Source organism: Chiloscyllium plagiosum, unplaced genomic scaffold, assembly GCF_037043375.1.
Source record: "Chiloscyllium plagiosum isolate Xiang-an unplaced genomic scaffold, Cpla_swu_hap1 HiC_scaffold_13, whole genome shotgun sequence".
In the NCBI taxonomy this organism is placed as follows: domain Eukaryota; kingdom Metazoa; phylum Chordata; class Chondrichthyes; order Orectolobiformes; family Hemiscylliidae; genus Chiloscyllium; species Chiloscyllium plagiosum.
The window spans coordinates 65249376-65270359 of NW_028270151.1; the positions used below are offsets into that span (position 1 = coordinate 65249376).

Here is a 20984-nt window from a genome sequence, read left to right on the forward strand (position 1 = left end):
AATCCATCACAATGAATGTCTTGAGATATACCATTAACCAGAAACTGAATGGAACTAACCATTTAACTCAGTGGCTACAAGAATAGGTCAGAGACTAGGAACTTCAACTAGTAATGCACCTCCTGACTCCCCAAAGTCTGTCCACTATCTACAATGCACAAATGAGGATTGTGATGGAATACTTCTGGCTTGCCTGGATGGGTGCAGCTCCAAAAACACTCAAAGAGCTTGACATCATCCAGGACTAAGCAGCCCACTTGATTGACACGACATTCACTCTCTCCACCACCAGCACTCATTGGTAGCAGTGTGTACTATCTACAAGACGCACTGCAGAAATTCACCAAAAATCCTTAGACAGCACCTTCTAAACCCATAACCACTTCCATCCAGCAGAATAAGGGCAGCAGATAATGGAACACCACCACCTGCAACTTTCCCTCAGAATTATTCAGTAACCTGACTTAGAATATATTGCTGCCCCTTTAGTGGTTCCTGGTTCAAAGTCTTGTAAGATGTCCCCTGACAGAGTTGCGGGTCCATACACAGCACGTGGAGTGCAGCAGTTGAAGAAGGCAGCTCACCACCACCTTCTCAATGGCAACTATGGACTGGTAATAAATGCTGGCCTAGCCATTGTTGCCCATGACTCAGAACATATTTTAGCATTACTCCTTGTGTCTGCTCCCATTTTTATTTTGCTCCATATTAATTGTTTTATAAATATGTTGCGATTTCAGCATTTCTGCTTTCCTGGCTTCCGAGAATTCTTTAACAAGATTGGCTGCTAGGACACTGCAGACCTGTGCTGGGAATTCCCATTAATGCAGGCTATAATTCTCTCACGAGACAAATGAATAAAGTTCTTATTGGAGAGATTGTGAGATCACTTAGTGAGGCATCCCTGGAGTCAGTACAAACACCTTTGCTTTGGCACTGACCACAAAATCTAGGCTCGTGTCTGCCACCTTGTAATGGGGACAGCTCTTTTACTCTTTTGATCATCCTTCCCCAACAAATGGGGTCTTGGCTGACATTTATCAATAGCAAATCAAATTGGGAACATTCAGCCACTATTCTTGAATGATCTTAGTTTTCTTCCTTAGATATGAAATAAGGCCATCTAAATGAACAACCTTTTCATTATAGTACAATTATTTTTAATCAACCTGTTCTGACAAAACTCCAGGACAGTTGGGAATTGAACCCATATCTTCTAACCCAGAGGGTAGACACTAGCACTGCACCACAAGATCCTCTCGTTCGTTTTAAAATATTCATAAAAACGATTTAGTTTCCTGGTGCTAACTAATTTCTGAATGGATATATTGACACAAATAGTATAGGACAGAGTTAGAAATCATACAACATCAGGTTTATTTGAAAGCACTAGCTTTCGGAGCAGTGCTCCTTCATCAGGTGTTTATGGAATAGAAGATCGTAAGACACAGAATTTATAGCAAAGGATTACAGTGTCATACAGTGATACATTGAACAAACCCAGATTGTTAAGTCTTTCATCTTTTAGAACACAGGTTTCGATTTTGATTTCGGTTTTGATTTTAGCATTTCTGCTTTCCTGGCTTCTGAGAATTCTTTAATAAGATTGGCTGCTAGGACACTGCAGACCTGCACTGGGAATTCCCATTAATGGAGGCATAATTCTCTCACAAGACAACTGAATAAAGTTCTTGTTGGAGAGATTGTGAGATCACTTAGAATCGAAACCTGCATTCTAAAAGATGAAAGACTTAGCAATCCAGGTTTGTTCAATATATCACTGTATCATACTGTAATCTTTTGCTATAAATTCTGTGTCTTATGATTTTATACTCCATAACCACATGATGAAGGAACATCACTCCAAAAGCCAGTACTTCAGAATAAACCTGTTTGACTATAACCTGGTGTTGCATGATTTCTAACCTGCCCCATCCCAGTCCAACATCGTATCCTCCACATCAATACAGGATAGTATTTCACGTTGAATATAAGGAGTAGATCTTATAATTACCAAGTACATAACCCTGAAAACTTGTACATGGATTGTACAATTAACACAGTCCAAACAGAAACTTTGCGTCCGCCTGATTTGGTCGAGGTCAATTCAGCTGCATTTGTACTATATTATTGATTCAGTTGTATTTTCCATGCTCAGTTGAGTTTAAACATTTCTGACTTGCTCCCAGTGAAGTTGTTACTTACATTGGGAAACCAGTCTTACTAGTGCATGTGGATGGGTTACTAGAGGAAACATTGTTCATAACCTCCTGTCCTGCAGAATAGGAGTGGGGCTGTGTGCTGCTGGTTAGCTGAAGAGGATTCTGAATCTTATTAGCATCTTTGAATTCCAGGGAATTAATTATATTCATGGAGCAGGTTTTGTAAAACTTAAATGCACAGTAATGAGCATAGAGATATACAGTAAAGAAACAGACCCTTCCTTCTAACTCGTCCATGCCAACTAGAGATCCTAAATTAATCTAGTCCCATTTGTCAGCACTTGGCCCATATCCCTCTAAACTCCTACTCGTATACCTATTCAGATGCCTTTTAAATGTTGTAATTGTACCAGTCTCCACCACTTTCTCTGGCAGCTCAATCCATTCATGCACCACCCTTTATGTGAAAAAATTACCCCATGGGTCTCTTTTGTATCTTTCCCCTCTCACCTTAAACCTATGCCCTCTAGTTCAACTCCCCCCACCCCAGGGAAAAAACCTTGTTTATTTACCCGACCCATGCTCCTCATGATTTTATAAACCTGTGTAAGGTCACCCCTCAGCCTCTGATGCTCCAGGGAAAATAGCCCCAGCCTATTCAGCCTCTCCGTATAGCTCAAACATCCTTGTAAATCTTTTCTGAACCCTTTCAAGATTCACAACATCCTACTCATAGGAGGGAGACCAGAACTGTACACAATATTTCAAAAGTGTTTCAAAATAAAGCACATGACACCCTCCCAGCCCTCAGAAGGTTCACAATAATTAAGACTTTGATAAGATATTTAGTATTAAACAAGGTTGTTTGTTTATGAGAAATGCTGTCCTATACTAAATGATATTTCACCATCTATCAATAAACATAAATAATGCATGGTTTATGTTCCTCCATACCCTTCTTTTAAGAAATGTGGAAATGTTTTTGTCAAGAACAGGTGAAAGGTTTGATTTTCATATTTGCACTTTCTCGATTTTTCCATTCAACTTGGGCTCTGTATTCAAGGTACTTGGTAACACCACCATTTTTGCTTATGTTCTGAACAGATCGAATATATTTTTGATTGCATGAGGCAAAATACTAAAACTCTAATGACCTCTTTCATGGAATTGCTTCAAGTCCAACCACAGAAAGCTGCTTCTTTAGGCAGAGTGGAGGTTTAGGAAGGGTGTGACAATGTTTCCCCACACCACAGTGTCTTTTCCAAAATCTGAGCTGCAGCTGGCAGGAGCGCTGTCACAAGGGATCTTTTCAATCCCATATTTTTCTCTTTTTACTGGATTTAGAAATTTCCCAATCATCAATTTGCCTTTCAGTGCCTCACTGATTTGCCCATTATTTATGTAATTTATGTTCAATTTAAATAAGAGGAAGGATCATAACTGAAGGTAAGTCCTTGCCTCACCCATTGGATAGCAACAAAACCCTAACTAATTTCTCCCACTATTCGTAGACACTGAGCCCAGCTGTAATACTAACATCACCAACTTAATTAGATCAGATAAAGTAGCAGACTGGGAACTGGATTTAGGCTCTTATAATCTGTACAGCTCAGCTACTCATGAATTAAAGCCATTAAGCTATTATGAGCTTTTACTGCAGCTTTTCTAAGGTAACGATAAATTTTATTGTCGAAGCATCACATCACCATCAGACTTTTATCAGACGTGTATATTGTTACAAATCAATGAATATTGGTTTGGACCTTTGAACTACAACTATGCCATAGGGCAGAACTGTTTGTACATCTTCGCTGTGCTGCTGTCATAGAGATGGAAGTTAGCAAATATAAATATATAATAAAAAGCATTTCTGCTTCATCACAGCCTAATTGAGAAATACATGGAGTCACGCAGACTGAGAAGTTGATTTTGAAATGGCTAATCTCAGGGAGGGTTATAGTTGTACTACTGGAACTTAAAGTTTCTCTTGGTGAGGTGAAGGAATAAGAAAATAAGATGGCCTCTACTGGAAAGGGTATACTAGATTGCACTGACTTAACGATGCCTTCTGTCAAATAGATTCTAATGCTCACTGAGACTGGGTTTACACATACAGAACTTCCTTTCATGTAAGGCACCATATGGTAACTGTTATTTATGAAACTAGATAACAGCATCAAGCAGCATATTCAGGAGAGAGGTTTCATGTTCATACTGAAGGGCAGATTATAGATTGGAATAAAAAAAGGTACAATGCTTCAACATGCATAGACCTACATACTGTCTGACATTACCCAAGAACACAGAGACATGACTAAACTGTGGTGTTTCTATTGTCCAGTGACACGACCTAAAAAACTATTTAAGCAGAAAGTTTGCAGGTTCAATCGCTGATTTGTATTGATAGCTAGAAAATTGGATTGCTATATTTCGGTAACAGGCAAGATGTAAGTTGATACATGTTGAGAATGGGTAACAATGCTCTCTGCAATTGAATATCCTCCAGCTACACGCTGTCTGATTCACATGATGAATAATCTTAGCTGGTTGGATGGCTGGCTTGTGATCCAGAATGACACCAAAAGCATGGGTTCAACTCCCGCACTGGTTGAGGTTACCATGAGGAGCTCTCTCCTTCTCAACCTCTCCCTTCACCTCAGGTGTAGTGACCCTCAGATCAAATCATCACCAGTCATGTCAGTCTAGTAAGAGAGCTGCCATATGGTTCGGTAGGACAATGACAACCTTACTATTTAGTTGCTTAGCTGAGGTTGTAGAAAGTGGCTAGCACCTGTGGAACTTTGAGCAGGAACAAGGGAGGAGGAAAAGGGGAATTATTTGATTGAATTGAATTGAATTTATTGTCACGTGTCACAAGGCACAGTGAAAAGCATCGTCTTGCGAGCAATACAGGCAGATCACAGAGTTAAGTAGCACAGATAAGTAAATAACAGGTGAACAGCAGCCAGTACAAAAACACAGGTACAGGCAAATGTTAAGAGTTTGAGAGTCTATTTAGTATTCTAGGATAGAAACTGTTTCGAAACCAGCTGGTGTGTGTGTTCAGGCTTCTGTACCCTTTCCCTGATGGCAGAGGTTGTAGAAAAACATTGCCAGAGTGGGATGGATCTTTGAGAATGCTGGCGGCCTTTCCTTGACAGCGGGCCTGCTAGATAGATTCGATAGATGGGAGGTTGGCTTTGTGATTGCCTGTAACCGCCTCTGATCTTGAATGGTACAGTTGCCATACCAGGTATTGATACATCCAGACAGAAGGTCTTGATGGCACACCCATAAAAGTTGGCAAGGGTATTCACTACCATGCCAAATTTCCTCAGCTGCCTGAGGAAGAAGAGACATTGTTGGGCCTTTGTAACCAGTGTGTCCACATGAAGAGTCCAAGAAAGCTTGTTGTTGATGAGCATTCCCAGGAGCTTGACATTCTCCACTTGTTCCACCTCTGTGCTGTTAATTTGTAAGTGGGCATGAGTAACATCCCGCTGAAAGTCAATAGTAAGTTCCTTGGGTTTGCCGGTATTGAGAGCTAGGTTATTCTCAGTGTGCCATTTTTCCAGGTCTTCCACCTCCTGTCTGTAGTCTGTTTCATCGCCATCTGAGATTCAGTCGTCTATGGTGGCGTTATCAGCGAACTTGTAAGTGGCATTAGTATGGTATTTGGCAATGCAATCAAGGGTATACAATGAGTACAGTAGGGGGCTGAGTATGCACCTCTAGGGGGCTCCAGTGTTGAGTGTTAATGAGGATGAAATATTGTCCCTAATCTTCACTGATTGTGACCTGTGGGTCAGGAAACTGAGGATCCAGTTGCAGAGAGTGGGACTTAGTTCAAGATCACTAAGTTTAATAATCAGCCTGAACTGTAATCAATGAGTAGGATTCTTACGTAGCTGTTCTTGGTGTCAAGATGTTCTCGGGAGGAGTGAAGGGCAAGTGATATGGTATCTGATGTGGATCTGTTGGTCCAATAGGCAAGTTGGAGTGGATCAGGAGTAGTGGGGAGGCTGGAGTTGATTAATGCCATGACCAGCCTTTCAAAGTACTTCATGACCACTGAAGTTAGGTCCACTGGGCGGTAGTCATGGAGACATGCTGCTTGAGGCTTCTTAGGCACAGGGATGATGTTGGCCCTCTTGAAACATTTCTTGAAACTTGAAATATTTGGAAAAAAAAGAAAAACTGATGATTTCTCAATTTATTTAGAAAAAAATCAATTTTGGTAATATTAAGAACTTGCAACTGAATGTGTGGGACAAAGTTTTCAATGTATCAGCTTTATATTTAAGTATATTGCATTCAGTGCCAAGAAAAAGAAAACTGAAAAGCAAGGGACAAACATGGAGATCTGAAGAATTGATGGAGAAGGAATGAATACAAGTATGCTTGGATAGATGAGAAAGTACATCAATTCCCCAACTAGAAATGCATGTTCTTATGATACATCCAATGTAATGTTAATCAGTCATCTATACAATCTTTTTAAAATTAGAGACTTATTCATTAGTTCTTGGCATTTGTTTATATGCTCACCAAGGGGAACCATCATAGCATATCATAAGGCTTCCACAGATAATGAGTATCAAGCACTTTAGTTTCGAGTGCAAACTTTTCTTTTGGAAATAAAAAGGTGAAAGGAGGAGGAGGGCTTGTTCCACTGTGCCAGTGAGGCTGTGACTGTTTTTGTTGTGACTGCTATTTTGAAGTTGTCTCTTTCCTTGGCTGTTTTTGAACTTCTGGGTGTAGAGATATGCAATGCTCCTTAACCAGCTGGAGCTAAAGCACCAACTAAGCAAAATAAATACTTGTTATTCCTCGAGACTGTCACAGTCTGATCAGAGACCAGTCTGGAATGAGAAGAGGTACAGCAACATTGGAAGGAAACTGCGATATAAGAATTCTTTGCTGCCACACGAGAAGGCCTCGGAGACCCAGCTTGATCAGCCCATCAACACCCGAGAATAGTGATAAGATGCACTGCCATCACTGCTCATTAACTGGAACAAATCCTGAAGACAGGGGCTTTCAATGGCATCAGGCACAGTACAAGTTAAAGGACACATATCAATAATTCAGTGGAATCTAGTCTGAAGCTTCACTTTAGAAGTCTGTAAAGACTGTTTACTTGTTTGTAAAAATTGTCATTTGTTCCATTGTGTTCTACTTTTTTGTCAAATTTGTGTTGATGCTGTGCATGACCGACAAAACTTTTCTTGAAATAAATCTGCAGAAAAAGGAAAGGAAAGGAAAGAAAAGGAAAGGAAATAGAGCTTCATTGCAAACCCAGTGAAAAAGGTAAAGTCACCACAATAATACCATGCGTGGTGTGAAGGTGCCGGTGTTGGACTGTAGTGGACAAAGATAAAAATCACACAACACCAGGTTATCGTCCAAATAAACCTGTTGAACTATAACATGGTTTTGTGTTTTGTGTGAGGGTTGCTCTCTCATTACAGAGAAATGACTGATAGTGGTTTAACCTGAGGGTCACCACACCTCAGTTAAGGGGAGAGGTTGAGAAGGGGATTCCTTCTTGGTACCTTCAGTCAGTGGGAACGGAACCCACTGTTGGCATTACTCTGCACTGCAAACCTTTCACCAAACCCACTGGGCTGAGACAGTGCCATTCAACAAAGACACCGTTACAAAATATCTTCTACATTATGCCACTGCTTAGCTAGTAAATCCCCTGTTGTTGAGATTGAGAAAGCCATCTACGGTATCATTGCACAACAGGATGCTTACTGAACAACGGCACGATGCCTCTAACTGTGGCTTTGCCAAGTCTTCCCCAGCTTCAATGCTGAAAAACACAAGTGCTATTATGTGATGGGAAGTGCTTAACAGATGGTCCCCACCAGTACCATTTCCCTGTTCTTGTGTGCAAGTTGACTGGCAAGCGGAATATGGTATAATGGCAAGAACTCACTGAACTCCTAAGTAGCACCCCTTTGTCCACACCAGTTATTGAATGGGACAACAATTTTGGAAATGAGCCAAGATTGTGTGTACAGAACTTGGAACTGCTAGACTCAAGGGACAACCACGTTATTCTATAACCGTGCCCTCTGTTTTATCCAACAGTGCAATAAATTGGACTAACTATTCTCCATTTGCTTTCTATCAAGGTGCAGCAATGGAATGTTTATTAGGATCAAGCAAGTATATAAGCAAATCATTTACCTCAGCATTTGTTGGAAAATGTCATTTACTTCAAAGTATAATGGAGAAGTGGGGAGCTGAATTGTGTCTTTTTGCATTAACCCCACAAGCAGCTTGCACTTCAGTCATCACAGAATGAGCTGCTTCAAACACAGGTGCCTTCCTTTGTCAAATCTCATGCAAAATGACATTGAAGGGTGTCCGAAGCAAACAGGTTAGCTGTAGTCAGATTTTCACAGGCTTCCTGTATTTTTGCAAAGTCAAATGCTGCATTTCTTAAACCAACAGACCAGTTCAGTTGGTAGCAATCATGCATCCGAGCTCCTGGGTTCAGGTTCTACTTTAGGCCATGAGTGTATAAAAACCAATATTGACACTCTACACTGTACTGAAGGATTTCATTGTTGACACTACATTGTTGGAGATGCTGTCTATCAGATGAGATGTTAAAGTGAGGCCCTATCTGTTAGATGGATAAAAATGATCCAATGGCAATATTTCAAAGAAGAGGCATCCCTGTGTTGTTAAATTAATATCACAAAAATAAATTATTTGGTCATTATTACATTCTTTATTTTGTAAACTGAACATTGCAGGGCAACTACTGACATTTGACAATGAAACCAAGACTGGGACAGGAAAGGACAGTATACAAGCAAAGAAAAAATAACCAATAGGGACAAAGGGATAACAAAAGGTTTAAAAAAAAGTAAAATTAATGGCTCTTCACTTGAATATTCATAGTATTCGGAACAATAGAATAAATTAACAGCGCAACTAGAGGTTAATAGGGATGATAATAAAGCCATTACTGAGACATAGTTTCAAAGAGATTGAAGCGGCATACTCAATATGCTGAATAATGTACTTCTGCTCCTTTATCTTGTAGTCTTATAAATGTAAGTGGCAAATTATTCCCTTTTCCTTCCAGAATATTAAACATTCTTATTAAAATCATTCTCAGAATAAATGGTGGCTGTGTCTATCTCTTCATTTGGCTCAACGAGAATATTGCACCATCAGTAAATTATCATCATTCATTATATTGAGCGGAAAACGTCCTTCCATTATTCTAAAGGTAAAATTGGATTCTGAACCGCTTCTCCAAAAATGAAAAAGCACTTCTGTCCAAGCTGGATGAGATAAGTCAAAGCCCTCGAGTCTCTACTATTCAATCATATACGGTGGCACAGTGGTTAGCATTGCTGCCTCTTAGCGCTAGAGACCCGCGTTCAATTCCTGCCTCAGGTGACTGACTGTGTGGAGTTTGCACATTCTCCCCGTGTCTGCGTGGGTTTCCTCCGGGTGCTCCGGTTTCCTCCCACAGTCCAAAGATGTGCAGGCCAGGTGAATTGGCCAAGCTAAATTGACAATAGTATTAGGTGTAGGGGAATGGGTCTGGGTAGGGGAGGATCGGTGTGGACTTGTTGGGCCGAAGGGTCTGTTTCCACACTATAAGTAATCTAATCTAATCTAAAAATATACCACGCTATTTTTCCATTCCAGCTATTCATGATCAACACTTTTCATAGGACTGAGATTTCTGGAGCTCTCTACATCCACTACATCTGGTGTGCCCAGGACTCAGCAAACTATAACATGCACCCTGTAGCGTTTTAAAAAACAGATTCAGTCCCACAAGCTTCCAATTAGAATACAGGTTTACAGATCCACACGGCGCTGCAGGGCAAAGTTTGTTCTTTTTGTCTGGGTAGAAAGCAATACTTATTTCATAAAGTGCTTGTTGAAATGTTTGCAAAGCTTTTCTGAGGGCTGATCTGAAACTGCACACTGCAGGACAGTAGGAAATTGGATGTTTAATACTGCACCATTATACAAAGATAGATACAGTACATACAGGCTAATAATTTTGAGGTGCCGGTGTTGGACTGGGGTGTACAATGTTTAAAAAAAAAATCACACAACACCAGGTTATAGTCCAACAGGTTTATTTGAAAGCACTAGCTTTCGGAACGTCGCTCGTTTATCAGGTGGTTGTGAAGGAGCAGCACTCTAAAAGCTATTGCTTCCAAATGAATCTGTTAGATGATAACCTGGTGTGGTGTGATTTTTAACTTTGTACATACTTATATACATACAGTGAGGTATTATCTCTACCCATGTATGCTGCAATCCAATTACTAACCATGTATAACAATTCATATCATTAAATTTTAAGTAGGCTTATGCTTTTCATAGAATGGCAAAGCTTGAAAGACACAGGGTTCCACACCTTTGCAATGCAGATTTTCCCAGCAGTGATGTTGACCTCTCATCTCTCAGTGCAACATGTTTGTTATGCAAATAGTTGTGAAATTTGTTTTTACAAAAAAACTGTTTGAAACGTTACCTCAGCATCATTTGGGTAAGAGAAATTTTACAAGCACTCTGAAATCTCAAAACATTTTTCAGGCAAAAGGCAGGGATTTTAAGGAATGCCTTAAAGGTGAAAAGAGAGGTAGGAAGGCAGAGAGGTCTAAGGCGAGAATTCAAGAGCCTATGCCAAGACAGTTCAACATACTGACACCACAGTGTGACAATTGAAATCAGAAAGGAGTCAGAGGGCAGACTTAGAGAAGCACAGATTTCTTGACTAGTTGTAGGACCCAAGGAGATTACAGAGATAGAAAGGAATGAGAGCATGAAGGGATTTGAAATGTTAAAATTATAGCCTTGGCTACCCTGGAGCCAATGTAGGTCACTGACATGGGAGCAATTGGTGGGAGGATCTTGTGTGTTCAGGTGTAAGCAGAGATTCGGGTGAGTTTATGTTTTTGGAGGATGGAAAATGAGAGGTAAGGGAAATGCAATAACAATTGGAAACTTTATACAAGCATCATGTGACCAGATGGCTTGGCTGTTATATAGATTACTGAAATTCATAAACCAATAAATAATTAAATAGATTATTGCAAAGCTGACCTTTATGTCTAGACTAGTATACTTGCGGAGAGAAGTTTAGACAGAAGTCTTGCTGCAGCTTTATGAAGGCCTGGTTGGATCATACCTGGCAGTCAGGAATGTGTCGAACCTGAGAGAATGGGTGAGATTCTGAATGATTACTTTGCATCAGTGTTCACTGAGGAGAGGAACATGATGATTCTTGACATTAGAGTCAAGTTTGATTAGTCTGGATCACGTTGACATAAGTAGGGAAGATGTGTTGGGTAGGCTAGAGGTTATTAAGGTGGACAAATCCCCAGGACCAGATGGGATCTATCCCAGGTTGCTGAGGGAGGCGAGAGAGGAAATAGCTGGGGCCCTGGCAGATATCTTTGTGGAATCCTTAACTACAGGTGAGGACGTTGTCTCTTTGTACAAGAAGAATAGTAGGGATATTCCTGGTAACTACAAACCAGTGAGCCTGACGTCAGTGGTGGGAAAGTTGATGGAGAGAGTATTGAGGGATAGGATCTATTTATATTTAGAAAAGAATGGGCTTATCAGTGATAGGCAACATGGTTTAGTGTGGGGGAGATCGTGCCTTACCAACTTAGTAGAGTTCTTCGAAGAAGTGACCAAGTTGCTAGATGAAGGAAAAGCTGTTGATGTCATTCACATGGACATTAGTAAGGCATTTGATAAGGTTCCCCATGGTAGACTAATGGAGAAAGTAAAGTCACATGGTGTGTAGGGTGTTCTAGCTAAGTGGATAAAGAACTGGTTGAGCAACAGGAGACAGAGTAGTAGTTGAAGGGAGTTTCTCGAAATGGAGAAAGGTGACCAGTGGTGTTCCACAGGGGTCAGTGTTGAGGCCTCTGTTGTTTGTAATATACATAAATGATCTGGAAGAGGGCACTGTTGGTATGATCAGCCAGTTTGCAGATGACACGAAGATTGGTGGAGTAGCAGAAAGCATAAGGGACTGTCAAAGAATACAGGAGGATATAGATAGACTGGAGAGTTGGGCGGAAAAGTGGCAGATGGATTTCAATCCAGATAAATGTGATGTGGTGCATTTAGGCAAGATTAATTCTAGAGTGAATTATACAATGAACAGAAGAGCCTTGGGAAACGTTGATGGGTAGAGAGATCTGGGAGTGCAGGTCCATAGTACCCTGAAGGTTGCTGCACAGGTGGATAGAGTGGTCAAGAAGGCTTATAATATGCTTGCCTTCATTGGACGGGGTATTGAGTGTTAGAGCTGGCAAGTCATGTTAAAATTGTACAAGACATTGGTTCGGCTGCATTTAGAATACTGTGTACAGCTCTAGTTGCCACATTACCAAAAGGATGTGGACGCTTTGGAGAGGGTGCAGAGAAGGTTTACAAGGATGTTGTCTGGTATGGAAGGTGCTAGCTATGAAGAGAGGTTGAGTAGGTTAGGTTTGTTTTCATTAGAGAAAAGGAAATTGGGGGGGACCTGATTGAGGTTTACAAAATCATGAAGGGTATTGACAGGGTGGATAGAGACAAGCTTTTTCCCAGGGTGAAGGATTCAATAACAAGAGGTCACGCTTTCAAGATGAGAGGTGGAAAGTTTACGGGGGATACACACGGCAAGTGCTTCACACAGAGGGTGTTGGGTGTCTGGAACGCATTACCAGCAGAGGTGGTAGAGGCAGGCACGGTAGATTCATTTAAGATGCATCTAGACAGATGCATGAGTAGGTGGGAGCAGAGGGACACAGATGCTTAGGAATTGGCGACAAGTTTAGACAGTAGATTTGGATCAGCTCAGGCTTGGAGGGCCGAAGGGCCTGTTCCTGGGCTATAAATTTTTTTTGTTCTTTGTTGAATCAGGACTGGGCATCATTCTTTATGAAGAACAGATAAACCTTGGACAAAGTGCAGTATATTTTTACCACAGGCTTGTCCTTCAGAGGCAGCCTGCTGAAGAGTCCTCTATGACCCCAAGCCTTTGTTAAAAACACTGGAGAACATTGAAAACCCGGAGACGCAGAAACCATGACTGGGTGGAGGGCAGGAGGACACTGGCTTGGGCAGGAGGTGGATGGCTGTGGGGTCATGGGGGAGGAGGGTGGGAAGGGGGGCAGTGTTTGGGTTGCTGTCAAAGGGATGATGAACGACAGGCAGGAGGGATGGTATGAAATTAGGTGAGTGGCATGAGTCATTCAGGGGTAGGATGCATGTCTGTTAGGAGCGTTATGAACGACAGAGGGGAAGAGGTTGGTGTGACTGCAGGGGAGTTTGGTTCATCGATTGTGGCCCAGAGAGTGAGTGACTGCAGGGGAGAATGGAGTGGGGGGCTTCGGTGAGTGAAGTGACTTGCTAGTGGTATGACAGTCCTATGAACACTTGTCACAAAACTTAATTTAAACATATTATTCTTAAATAAACTACAACAACCTCCATTCAAAGGCAAAATAGTCAAAAGATTGTGAAATACACACACATCCTAATACTTCCTGGTCAAACAAATTCTTCCTCCTGAATTTAGAAACTGTTATCTATTTCTGGCCACCAGGTGGCAATAGCTCCTTGCTTTCAGTAAACATTCATTGCAGGGATGAAAGTTGCTGGCTTCCTTCACTTTCCTCTGTTTAGCTCTGCCCGAGCAAATGATTAAGTAACAGTTGTAACAAACGGTCTCAAGTACTTGCCTTACAATCATTAAACTTACCCACAGAGTTTGCCACGACATATTCTAATATTGTTAACACAGCTGTTTTAGAAATCAAAGACTCTCTTCATCTCATCTTTTATTTTGAATTTGACTTTATTACTTATTTATTTTTGTAATACCTGTAGTGAAGGCAACCAGACATTACGCACTGTACATTTACAGCACATGTGGGGCAGACCAGATCATCCCCCTATTGTAGAACCCACTTGATTTCCTTCCAATTAACCTAAATGCAGCAGCTAATGACTCTGAGCTAATCACAACTCTACTTGGTTTTCATCCTCAAGACACAAAAGAGATTGAAGCTCAAAGAGATGATAGGAAAGTGTCACCTGATATACCTCCAATTCCAAAGGCTTCCGTCATGAGGAAAGACTGGAGAACCTTGGGCTTTTTCAGGTTCAAAACATGATTAAGTTGTGATTTCATAAAGATATACAATAAAGGACACAGTGTTCACTAAGACCAGTTTAAATGTTAATATTCAGACAAAGGGCGTGGAATCTTGTATCCACCTAATGAGAGCTTGTTGTTAGGAATTTCCAAATACGGTGATCAACACTTGGATCAAGTCCTTTTATAAAAGTCTTATGATTAACTCAATCAATTAGCAGCAGTATTTAGTTTAACTGAATGCAAACCATTTGGGTTCTACAATAGGTGAATGATCTGCTCTCTGCTTTGCAATATGGCCACATGTAAAGGGAAAAATTAACCCCAAATTTCTCCATGTGCATTAGGAGATCCTGTTGAAAATTGTGCAGGACTCAGGGGTCTGAGTAATAGGAAGAGGTTGGACAGGCTATGACCTTTTCCTTTAGAGAGTATGATACTGAGGGGGGACTTTACGAAGATCATGAGAAGCAAGCATAGGGTAAAGGCACTCAGCCTTTTTCCCAGGGTTGGGGAAATCAAAGACGAGAGAGCATAGAATAAAAGGGAACCTGACAGGCAATTTTTCTTTCACAGAGGGTGGTATGCATATGGAATGAGCTGCCAGCTAAAGTGGTTGAGGCAGGCACATTAACAACATTAAAAGGCATTTGGACAAATACATGGACAGGAAAAGGTTTAGATCGGATTAGATTCCTTGCAGTATGGAAACAGGCCCTTAGACCCAACAAGTCCACAACGACACTCCGAAGAGTAACCCACCCAGACTCATTCCCCTACCCTACAATTACTCCTGACTACTGCAGCCAACACTATGGGCAATTTAGCATGGCTAATTCATCTGACCTGCACATCTTTGGATTGTGGGAGGAAACCCATGCAGACATGGGAAGAATGTGCAAACTCCCCACAGACAGTTGTCCGAAGCGGCAATCGAACGCGGGTCCCTGGCACTGTGAGGTAGCAGTGCTAACCACTGAGCCGCCCCACAGTTTAGAAGGATATGGAAACAATGCAGGGAAATGGGGTCGCGTGGATGGACATTTTGTTCAGTTTGGACCAGTGTGGGCCAAGGGCCTGTCTCCATGCCATAGGACTCTATGATTCTAATCAGATTAAAAATATCTACAGAATCTGGAGGTGATTACTTAAGGGAGCCTGTGGAACAGTAACTGTGTCCCTCCCTCTGGGTCAGAAGGATCTGCGTTCAAGACCTACTTGCCCTGAATGTGTAAACATGTCGGTTAAAATAACTATGCTTTCTGCAACTACTCTGTAGGGTAGACCAAGGCCGCTTTGAGATGAAGTTCATTATCTGAACTAGTCAGAGGTCTAAACTGATGGGAATTCGAATGGAGATATTCTGTACATGTTTCCTCACAATGAGGAAAAAAAGAGATTTTATTTCAAAAGCAACTTAAAATGTCTTTAATCTATTTTGAGACTCGAAATAAAATAATCAAGTCAAAGTCTTGCTGATAGTCTCTCCATTTCAATCCCGACTCCATTTATACAGATTGCTTCTGCTTTTGTAGAATTTATCAATTTCTTTGATCCGGATGAACTATTACTCATTGCCCTGCATTCTGTTTATTATTCCGGTGGAAAAGGCTGCAGTTCAGCCTGAGAGAGGACACACGCACCTGCTCCTGCAACATTCCTGCCCTGTGGTGTCTTCTGAGCTCTCCAGCGTGGATCTTCCACTCTGTTTTCTCCAGGTCTATCTCCAGCTGGTCGTATGCTGTTTGCGCTGTGTGTTGTGGCTGCTGTGCACAAACACAAACATGCCATGTGAAGGCTAATGATATTTTAAAATCACGTTGGTTCAAAGCGCCGAAATACCCCTGAGATTGAAAAATTAGAGAGAAGTGACGAGGGATCAGTGTTCATACACGGCAGTCATGAAGCCTCGTTCATTCTCTCTCTTCAATACAGAAAGTGGATACCTTGGAAATATAGGAAATGATTTTCCAAAATGTGACAATCTCGCACAGATTGCTACTCTGTCCGTTTTCCCAAGGAGGGAGCTTTGCATTTCTGAGAAGAGTTATTCTGATCAAGCGTCATTGTGAAATGCAGTGGTGTTCTTCCCTTCTGACAGTCCTCTCTTTGTTGCACAGCTGCCGGAGGGAGACTAACCACATCCCCTCTTCACATCAGTGACCTGCCATTTTCTAATATTTAAATCTCCAGAGTCTCTCTGAACCATTTTGACAGCTGCTGTCACACGGTAAGTAGATAAAGTAACTGTCAGGTTAAGGTTCTTGGAGAGCAGGATGCCAGGAAAGTAGGGAGTCAGGTGGAATAGGATTCCAAGTGGCAAGGGACTCGGGTGTTGGGAGAGTCACATGCCAAGCAGCTAGAGGATGGGGTATCAGGTATCGGGTACCAGGTGGATAGGATGCAATGTTGCAAAGGGGGTCAAATAAGTGATGTAGCATTCAGGGTATGTCTGAGTCCATGGGAGAAATTGGGACGAGTAGAAAGCAGGGAGGATGGGTGATAAGTTCCAGGATGGAGTAAGGATCCAGCAGCAGAGGGAGATCAGGTCTGAAATAAGGAAGGGGGAGGCAAAGCTGATCCAGAGTGGAGTGTGAACATTGGGAATGGAGAGTTTAAGAGCAGGATCTAGGAGTCTAAATAGACTGGTAGTGTTCCAGCTGAGAGCATGTGAGGTAAGTAAGCAGTTATATAAATGGTTACTTAAAAGTTAGACTATTTATTTAATAGTCTAGCCTTTCCCAAGAAACTATTTATTTAATTTCATTGGAACCCTCTGATTTAAAATGGAAATTTTAGAAGGGTTCCAAGTGTAAAGGAAGTGCTCAATGGAATCTTCACTTTCCCAGGTAACTCATTCAATGTCTACTACAGTGAGGATTTAGCAGGGTCCCAATGAGCAACAGCCATTACCACTGTACTAACCAACTGTTGGCCACAGGAACATAGGGGCCAGAGCTACTGTCTCACCCCCAAACAAATAAGACACAGACAAATATTCAGTACAATTAATTTTCTTCAGAAAGACAAGGAAGATACTTTACTTTTGCTCCTTGCCCAAAAGACAAAAGGGATGTCTCAATATTGCTAAAGTTGCACATTGAAAAAAGGAGGGAATACTTTTTGAAAAAAATGATTGATGATTGTATTTGTGACACTCAATAAATACAATGTGTCCGATTGTCACATTATGTGATCACTGTATCCAACTTTCTTGCACCATCCAAGGCATAAGCATCAGCAGCACATAAATTAAAGCAAATGATATTCCCAGCAAAAATAAACAATTTATTGTCATTACAAATATATCTATCAGACACACTTAGTTTCACAGAATTCATTACTTGAGTTGGTGGGAATGCATTTGACATTAATCTCAAGTTACTAGAATGATATTTCTATGCAAAATTCCTCGAGAAATTTCTTATTTTGTGCACACACCTGCCCTTTTGTTAAGCAAAGCAGGCCACCAAAGTTTGAAATCTATTTAATTTATTTCCTTTCAACCATTGGAATGTGTATACATTTTAAATTGGATTCAGAGATTATCCGAGCCTCAAGTAATGTTTACTGCAGGGATGATTCTCAATAGCCTGCTAATGGCCACTTGCATTTACTGTATTCCTAGACATTGTATGGGCAAGAATCTGGTCATTTTATGTGAGAGGTTGTGGATAATGCACAGGAGAGATTTTGCAGTCGACATGATGACAAGAAATTGGGATATGCTATTTTTAGGCCACTGCTGAATTATTTTAAATTTCTAAGGCTTTTACCTTTCTTATGAAGAACACAATGCAAATCCAGTATATAACTGAAATAAATGTAGAGAACAATTTCTACCATGATGCAGTCTTACTAGAGATCATCTGACATGACATTAAAATGAGCTTTTCTTAAAACTTGCCAGAGGTGCATTAAACAAATTTCTTTCGCCAATCTTCATATAATATTACAGACTCTTTTTGATTTTGCTTTCCTCTTCTAAACCTGTAAATACTCCATTTCGAATAAATCCCTTTGAGTGCTTTTTTTACGTCTCAGACTTAACATGTAACCACGTTCACTGACAATCAGAAATGATTCCATTGCCTCAATTACAGCAAAGATAATGTTCCACCACCCATCAATACCTATTACATTTTTCAGTGAACATGCATTAGCAAAAAAAAAGGCAATGTCTCCTTGTTGCTTGAGCTTTGAATGAGAAAATTACAAAACCGGGAGCAGAAACTCTTTGCTCACATTCTTTCCAGTTTTTCCTCACCAAAATAAAGCAAGCAGATCTGCAGATGGACTAGAAGAAACTAACTGCTAAATATTTTGTGGCATTTCATAAGAGAGCTTAAGTTCATAAATGAGGCCAGAGAGCTGAGTTAATAATTGACTACCTAGGCTACCTGTAAGTCAAATGACTGTAGTGAAAGAAGATACCCCTAAACGGGCAGATGTTCATCAATCAGTTGCAAAGTAAATTGATTCAGCTTCTGAGAAAGTCACCTTGTGAAAAAGATAAGTAAATAGAATTTTTAACCTTTTGTATCCAAATTTTGCACATGGGATATGCTTCCTGTCTACATTAACCTTGAGTCACAATTTTACAGCCACATTTTTCTTAGCCATTTTCCTCTTAAAACCTTGTCACTCCCTATCATGCTGTGACGAGAGGCCTCCCAACACAAGGTGATACTTTTTTGTGGTAGAGCGTGGTTTGGCGAATATGTGAGAAGAATATTTGAAATTTGGCCCAGTTGGCATCAGAGGACCAAGATAGGAAATGAGGTGTGGTGACAAATTTAGCATTTAGACCTAGCTGGAAAATGCATACCAGCCACACAAATATTGTGGCTACAAAAGCGGGTCAGAGACTGGAAATTCTGTGGTAGGTAGCTCACCACCTAACTCCTCAAAGCCTGTCCACCTTCGGCAAAACATGAGTCAGAAGTTAGGCATGAGATGAATTACTCCTCAATTGCCTCATTAAGTGGAGGTCAAGAACATTTAAGCCCAAATGATGTCCACTACCTTAAGCTGTGACTTCCTCCACCACATATGTACAGTAGCAGCAGTGTGTACCATCTAAAAGATGCAAGGCAGAAACTCACCAAGGCTCCCTTGACAGCACCATCTAGATATAGAATGTCTGCCACCTAGGAAGACAACATCAGCAGGACTACGGCAATACCACCATTTGCAAGTTCTCCTCCAAGACACAAACCATCTTATTTCGGAATTATATCATCATTCTTTCAATATCACTGGATCAAAATCCTGCAAATCCATCGGAAAAGCATTGTAAGTGTAACCCTATCATTTAGATGTCAGCAGTTCAAAAAGGCAGTTCACCAACTTCTCATGGACAATCAGAGATGGGCAATAGATGCTGCTCTTGCCATGCACATCTATGAAAAAGATAAAGAATCCAGTGTAAGAGGCCAGGTGAAAATGAGGAAAGCCAATATCCCGAATGCGAGGCCCATCCGGGAGCAGCACACACAGGCAGGCAACATCAGAAGATCAAAATACCCTGGACATTTTCAGGTGTTGTAAGCTGATTTTCTCAGGGCTTAAAAGCTGATTTTAAGAACAGTTTCAAGTTTCCTATCTCCCCATCCAACCGAGCAATTGCAATTTCAGAAGATGAAAACTGTAACATGTTGTTTAGATCTACAATACAAGAAAGCTCCTTAAAGTTTGAAAAGTTGCATTACTCGCTGTGAACTTTTGTACAGCTGTAGTATTGTACCACATGCGTCAGTGTCCAATAGCTGTGGTGGAAACTAACCTATTCCGTAATTGTTTCCTGTGCAAAATGAGTTGCATAATTTAATTCTTTCTATGCTTTTAACTCATAGAATTTACAAATTATAATTTGTTTCTTTGGTATTTTACACAAATTTCCTCTCTTTGGGAATAGTGGAGAAGTGTTGGAATGATTGGAAGCTAATTATCAACACGTTGTACAATGTCATGCGCAATCCTTCCAGAGCCAACAAGTCCTGGAGAATTTCAGTGACAGGAATGCTATCCACTGAACTCCAGGATCTCTATGACAGCCTGTATTATCACTACTCAATCAGAATATTGTCAGTCCAAGTATGTAACATAAAATGAGAAGGTCAATGATAGATGTCACAAGGACACACCAAGATGGTTGAATGGCAAACAAAATTTCAATGCAGACAAATGTGAAGTAATACATTTTGGTAGGAAAATGAAGCAGCAGAAAACAAAGGGGATAATTGTTAAATCAATGTATGATCAGTGGAAGCTAGTGATATATGTCTATAAATCTCAAACCGGCAGGACTGATTGAGAAAGTGGTTAAAAAGACAAACACGATTCTAGACTTTATAAAATTGGTGTATGTAGAATACTAAAGCAAGCAAGTTATGATAAATGTTTATAATATACTTCAGCTTTAACTGGAGTAGGTTTTCTCAGTTTGGAAGACTTCAGAGAAGAGTTATACAGTCATAAAGATGTACAGCACAGAAACAGACCCTTCAGTCCAACTCATCCATGCAGACTAGATATCCCAACCTAACCTAGTCCCACCTTCCAGCACCCGGCCCATATCCCTCCAAACCCTTTCTATTCATTTACCCATCCAGATGTCTTTCAAATGTGGCAATTGTACTTGCCTCCACCACTTCCTCTGGCAC

The 20984-nt window shown here is 40.8% G+C and overlaps 1 protein-coding gene across 2 annotated transcripts in view; it reads right to left on the bottom strand.

Annotated features, from left to right (window-relative positions):
- pxylp1 (2-phosphoxylose phosphatase 1) overlaps positions 1-20984 on the bottom strand; it is a 162246-nt gene that overhangs the window by 74550 nt on the left and 66712 nt on the right. The window contains exon 3 of one of the 2 annotated variants that reach the window (XM_043702040.2): positions 15963-16085. The exons of the other annotated variant lie outside the window; for it this stretch is intronic. Within the exon in view, the coding sequence (XP_043557975.2) occupies positions 15963-16085 (123 nt within the window). The remainder of the gene's footprint in view (positions 1-15962; positions 16086-20984) is intronic. 2 annotated transcript variants of the gene reach the window in all.